Source organism: Marmota monax, unplaced genomic scaffold, assembly GCF_021218885.2.
Source record: "Marmota monax isolate L192 unplaced genomic scaffold, Marmota_monax_Labrador192_F-V1.1 WCK01_AAM20220418_F8-fsc00021, whole genome shotgun sequence".
Taxonomy (NCBI): Eukaryota; Metazoa; Chordata; class Mammalia; order Rodentia; family Sciuridae; genus Marmota; species Marmota monax.
The window spans coordinates 25,319,975-25,326,418 of NW_026695228.1; the positions used below are offsets into that span (position 1 = coordinate 25,319,975).

General features: G+C 61.0%; 1 protein-coding gene across 1 annotated transcript; it reads left to right on the forward strand.

The window, feature by feature from the left end:
• The first annotated feature begins 1,281 nt into the window (after positions 1 to 1,281).
• On the forward strand, positions 1,282 to 5,266 carry Lyl1 (LYL1 basic helix-loop-helix family member). Its single transcript, XM_046436904.2, has 4 exons — positions 1,282 to 1,949; positions 3,010 to 3,364; positions 3,457 to 3,548; positions 4,380 to 5,266. Exons 2-4 carry the CDS (start codon positions 3,033 to 3,035, stop codon positions 4,793 to 4,795), a joined length of 840 nt encoding a protein of 279 aa, XP_046292860.1. The 5' UTR covers positions 1,282 to 1,949; positions 3,010 to 3,032; the 3' UTR covers positions 4,796 to 5,266.
• The last annotated feature ends 1,178 nt before the right edge of the window (positions 5,267 to 6,444 follow it).

Here is a 6,444-nt window from a genome sequence, read left to right on the forward strand (position 1 = left end):
TTGTCATTCTGAGTGGGGAGGCTGGCTGTGGGCTGTGAGGGCCTCCTTCCCATCCATCCAGCAGCGTGACTGGGTCCTAGTCCTCTGTCTCCTTTTTCCTTACCTGAGGTGGCTGTGCATCTGCCTGACTGGGGGATGTCTGTCCCTGCTTGACTGGGAATAGGAGCTGACCATGTGTGGTATGTCCCTCTGCGGCAAAGTTGCTTAGACACCCCCCAGAGCTGCCACTTGCGATTCCCAAGGTGACCACAGGGCGGCAGCCTTGCGCTCGCACCCGTGGGACTTCTGCTCCTCCCCCCTCCCTTGGAGTGCTCCTGGGCCCAGTGCAACCAGCGAGCCCCAGTGTGTCCTCCCATTGCCACTGCCTCCCCGCTGCCTGGTTTCTTTTGGCCCAGCTCTCCCGGGGCTGTGGCGGCGGAAGCTGGACCGGAACCAGGCACTCTGTACATCCGCTCCAGACCAGGTGCTTCCTGCCCTGTGGCCCAAGTGGGGGTGCTTGAAGAGAGGGGCCAAGCAGGCTGCTGCCCAGACACCCAATGAAGGGAAGCTGCATCCCCCTCCCCCGAGGGCAGGGGCTCAGTAACCTTAGGGGGAATCCTGGGGCAAAATTCCTGTCCACCACGTGCACCCTTCATCCCCAGCTGAAAAGGAAGACCAATTCTAGAACTCCCTTGTAGGGGCATCAATTAATTCACGGGCTTAAAACTTGAGTTTCCCCTGGGTGGGGTGGGGGACAGGAGGGCGGTTGGTTCTGGACTCCAGGGAGGGTGGTGGCTGTGGTGGTAGGTGGCAGTGGAGGGCCTGCCTGGGGAACGCCTGCCGTTAACCAGGTACAGGGCAAAGGAGAACAGATCCTTATGCAGGATAGGGGATAAGGAGAGGTCTGTGCTGCTACTTAGCTGTGACCAGAGCCCCTCCCTTTGTGAGCTTTCAGCCTGGTCCTGAACAGAACCATCATTCCAGGATGCTGCCAGCCAGGAGGTGGCTCCACCCTTCGTGGTGACTAAGTAGTCCAGACATCCAGGTTGTGGGGACTGATTGGGGCAGCCACTGAAGTCCTCTCCAGTCCCATCACCTAAGAACTGGACCTGGAAATGGGTGGAGTGTGCCCCAGAGCCCAGAACACTGCTCAGCCCAGCGGCTCAAAGCCAGGCCACCAGAACTGTATATCCTGGGGTGCCCCACCCCGTCATGGGGGTGGAGAAGTTGGGAGGGGATCTGTTAAAAAAAAAAAAAAGAGGAACCAACCAGGCGGGTTAGGAGGGGAGAAGGGGGCCCCCGGGTCACGAGGCCCCAGTGGGCCGGAAAGGGCCCTCCTCCACCCCATCAGCAGAGACACTCCATTAGGGCAGGGGGTGTTCAAAGCCAAAGGACAGATCCAGACAACATCAAAGGCTGAAGTTTCCATGCCTCGGTTTCCCCTCGGTATGCATCCAGGCCCTTCCCCCAGGCTGTACGCTGGGGCCGGGGTAGTCCGGTGCCTGGGGAAGCGGAAAGCCGGCCGGTGAGGGGTGACCGCCGAGTGCTGCCCGCGCCGGCCGGGGGCGGGGCCGGGAGGCGCGCGCTCGGAGATCCCCGCCCGCCGGTTTCCTCCGGGGTCAGCCCGGCTCCTTATCAGGCGCGGCCAGGCGGCCTGGCCCTTATCTGAGCTGGCCCAGCATCCTCTGGCCGCTGCGCCGGGGGTGAGAGGGAGGAAACCCGGCCGCCGGGGGCGGGGAGAGGGCGGGCCGGGCCGGGAGCCGTTCACTTTCCCTCGGGGAACCCACGCCGCCACCGGCCGCCGCGGCCTTCGGGAGCCCGATAGGAGGCGCGGCCCAACTCCTGGGCCGACGGGGCGCCCTGGAAGGCATTGGCTGAACCCCGACAGCGGAAACCGCATCCTGGCCTGGACTGCCAGTCCTGCGGAGACAGAGCCCAGGCACTCACCAGGCTGCTGGAACAGCGCCGGGGTAAGAAGGGAGCCGGCTTGAAGGTGGAGGGTCTCTGCCTGGGACCCCACCAGCATTCCTTTGTTCGTTCATTCATTCATTCATCAGCCAGGATTCCCTAAGCTTGGGGCCAGACCAGCTTCCCCAGCTGGAGAAGTCAGGGCAGAGGGGCAAGGAGTTCCACACCTTGCTGGGACACCCCAGACCCTGGGGTCCCACAAACAGGAATGTTTGAAGGGTGCAGGGCTGGGAGTGCAGCTCACTGGCCTTAGCATGGGCAACGTCCTGGGTTAATTCCTAGCATTGCAAAAAAGAAAAAAAAAAAAAAAGGGTGCAAAAGTATAGATGCTGGTGGGGGTGGGTGTCTAAGCCAGAGGGAGGGTATGAGCTAGACTGAGCTGGAGTGGGCACTGGAAACAGTGTTGTCAGTCCCAGGGTCAGTATCAGGCACCATCATCACCCTATGATAGTGGGATTACAGGATTAGTAAGGGGAACATTTTCAGCAGGAGCGAGAGTTCCAGAGCAATTATGGAGGGCTTCCAGGGTCAAATGTGGAGGCAGGGTGAAGAACCTCAGGGCCATACCTGAAGTCCATGGGGCCAGCCTTGGGGTGTGTGGGGGGGAAGGGGTGGCCAGAGAAAGAGAGTGGATCTTGGAGGGACTCCAAGGTCACATGGCACCAATGAGTCAGTGAAGGATCTCAGAATCAGATCTTCAGATCTGAGGGTCACAGTTTCAATCTTGGGGTTTCAGGAGATCCCAGGGTCAGTCGGGGGCTTCTTCTTTGTCTCAGCTCTAGGCTGTAGGTGAAAGGGAATTCTGGGAGAAATTGGAGGCACATCCCCTCACAAACAGCCCAGAGAAGGCATTGCCATGCTGCCTACCACCTGGTAGACAACCCCGCTCTTGTAGAGAATGCCCTCCGATGTCCTGGTAGTTTCTGGAATCACTTGTCTTTCCCACTGAGCTTCCACCCTCCTTCCTCCCGCTTTCTTTCCATTTGAAGGTTCTGTTAGCCTAAGCAGGTGAGGGGAGGTCACACCTGTTCCTCCTCCCACTGGCTCCCCTCCCTCCCACAGGTGAGCACCCCTCCTCGGGGTCCATGTGCCCACCCCAGGCCCTGGCAGAGGTGGGCCCCACCATGACTGAGAAGGCTGAGATGGTCTGTGCTTCCAGCCCAGCCCCTGTCCCACCCACTAAGCCTGCCTCACCTGGGCCTCTACCCTCAGATGAGGTGGGCCACAGAGGTGGCTCCCCATCCAGGTTGCCCCCTGGTGTACCAGTGATCAGCTTGGGTCATACCAGGCCCCCAGGGGCAGCCATGCCCGCCACAGAGCTGAGTGCCCTCCGGCCCCCCTTGCTGCACCTCTCCACTCTGGGAACTACCCCGCCCACCCTGGCTCTGCATTACCACCCTCACCCCTTCCTCAACAGGTCAGTGGGGAGCTGGGGCTTGGGGGTGGTGTTGGATATTGGGGGCCAGGGTCCTTGCCCACAAGGCATTTGTGACCCACAAACCCTTACAGCGTCTACATTGGGCCAGCAGGACCTTTTAGCATCTTCCCTAGCAGCCGGCTGAAGCGGAGACCAAGCCACTGTGAGCTGGACCTGGCTGAGGGTGAGTGTGTGTGTGTGTGTGTGTGTATACTTGTGAGTGGCTCTCTCTGCCTGGGCCCAGGTCTGTACCACACTCTTCCACAGGAAGATGTGTTTCCAATGCACACACATACGTGCACTCATAGGTCGTACCCAAGTACAAGACTACAGTCCCATAGTCCCCACTCGAGCACTGTCACTGAGCAGCCACGCCTCACAGCCGCACAGTCACAGCAAAACAAAGTTGGCCACAGTGGGGCATAGGAGCCACAAAATGACAGCTCCACTGGGACATACAGCCATGAAAGAGCCACAGGACCAAAGATACACAGGAGACATCCACACAACCACAACCACACAAGAGTCAGCCACAGAACCACAGCTATGCATGAAACATCCACCACCACATGATAGCGCCACACATGAGCACAGCCATCAGGTCGACCAGGAATCACCTGGCCACATGAGACCCCAACAGGACCACCGTCATCAACAATGCGAGTACTTCTCAGAACGATAGGCACACCCAGCTGCACACTGAGAATGTGGGCCGCAGGGGGAGTTTCTCAAAGTGACAGCTCCAAGGAAACGTTTCCTTGGGGACTCTCAGCCATGGTCATGAAGGTGCAGAGAAGTGCCCTGGTGTCTACAGTCTGGACTTAGGATCCTTCTCTGTGGGGCCCGTGGGCAAAGGGGAAGCTACACATAGACCCCACACATGGATCCCTTGTGTGGTGGTGCCACAATCCACCACCTGGGCGTAAATCCCATGAAGGTGCTGTGTGTGCCTAAGTGAGGTTGGGAGGGGGTGCCCTCTGGGCCTGGAGGGTAGCCCCGCCCGTCCTATCTGCAGGGCACCAGCCCCAGAAGGTAGCACGGCGCGTGTTCACCAACAGCCGCGAGCGCTGGCGGCAGCAGAACGTTAACGGCGCCTTCGCAGAGCTCAGGAAACTGCTGCCGACTCACCCGCCCGACCGGAAGCTGAGCAAGAACGAGGTGCTCCGCCTGGCCATGAAGTACATCGGCTTCCTGGTGCGGCTGCTGCGCGACCAGGCAGCCGCGCTGGCTGCAGGCCCCGCCCAACCCGGGCCCCGTAAACGGCCTGCTCACCGAAGCCCAGACGATGGCGCCCTCCGGGGGTCCGGGCGCAAGGCCGAGGTGGCCGCGCGCTCGCAGCCCGCGCCCGTGGCAGACTCCGACATCAACCCCAATGGGGCAGTACGGCCCATCAAAATGGAGCAAGCGGCTGTGAGTCCCGAGGTGCGGTGACCCCCATACAGCGGCGCCTCTGAGCCGTGGGTGCCACCGAAGACTCAGACAGGGACAGTGGAGGAAAGGTCTCGCTTCGCCGGCTCCCGAGCGAACTGTCAAAGAGGGACTTAGACACGACGTCCCCGATAGGGGAGAGATCCTGGGGGTCTGGAAGGGTGACCATCATCCCAAGGGGCCCCGCAGACTTTTTTCCGCCCTGTAAATTACCCAGGAAGCGCGGTCGTCGGACCCAAGTGGTGCCCCACCTCTGCACTTGTGGGGGTACTGGGGTCGCTGTGGGGGAGGGAGGAGTCTTCCCCTTCTCACGGCGCCCCCTCCTGGAGACTCAAGAACTGACTCTCGGGTGGCGTGTGCGGCGCACCTGGCGCCCGAAGAGCCAGGCAGCATAGACACCCGGCACCTAAGCCCACAGACTCGACCCGGTCCCGCACGATCGCGTTAGCGAAGGCTCTGGAGCTCTTGCTTTTGTTTTTCTTTATTTCTTTATTTCACATACACATTAGCCATTCAATGGAGAAGCCGGAGAGAGTCAGGCAAAGATGGTATAACAGAAGCGCAGTGACGGGGGCGGGGCGGGGCGGGGCGGAGAGGGAACAGACGGGCTGGCTGCCTACTTGCATTCCGCTAGGACACTGAAAACCCAGAAAACAAAACAGACAGTAAACTACCCTTGTTTCTTATGTATCTCAGTGCAGAGACGGGGGGCGGGTGGAGGGCAGAGAGGGGGAGACCAGGCTGAAGGAGGAGGAGCAGAGGGAGGGGGACGCTAAGGGGGAAGCACACCAAATCCATTAGTACTATATATAGAGATACTCGTATATACTGCGTTTCTTAGCCTAAGAAGAAACTTGTTTGACGGGACGGGCGGCCTTTGCGGTCCGCGATGCTGGTGCTGGTCGGGCGCACGGATCTCCCGGGAGGGGCTGAAGCGGGGCTGGCCCAGGCTGGCTTGCGGGGTGAAGGGGGCGCCCCAAGGGTGGGTGGGATGGGGGCAGCAGAGGTGGGGCTGGGGTGCCCCTCGGGCTCTCGATTGGGGGACAAAAGTTCTCGTGACTTTATTGCTCCTTATTTTCTCTCGTGTGTGTGTGTGTGTGGGGGGGGTCCGTTCAGCACGGTCGGGGTGGGGAAGTGGTGGGTCGTCTGAGCCACCCGGCCCCTCTGGGACCCAGAGCGCGGCGTCCGCTCCGCCAGCACGGGGGTGAGAACAAGGCACTAGGTCGGCCGGCCAGCGCGGGGGCGGGTGTGTAAGGCAGTCGACAGGGCTGGTTGCGGGATGGGGCGGGGCTATGTGCGGGGCCGTGTGCGTGCGTGCGTGCGAGCGCGGGTCTGGGCAAATCAACCTGTCAGCGTGGCTGGTCCTGTCCTGGAGCATCGAGCCTTCCGGGTGCTCCCCGGAGCGGGCCGGGGAAGGAGTGATGTTGAGTAGTGGTGGTGGTGGTGGGGGTCACCGGGGAAGAGGTTCGGGGAGGAAACTACCAACTTGCTGAGCGCGCTCCTGATAATGCTGGTGAGGGTCAAGTTGGCGTCTGGCTCGAAGAAGGGCGCTCGGGGGGGAGAGGGAGGGAGGGAAGGAACATTTGTTCGTTGGCATTGACCTCTGCAGGGGAGGGGCTTGGGACCCCCTGCCGCGCCCCTGTGCCCAGAAG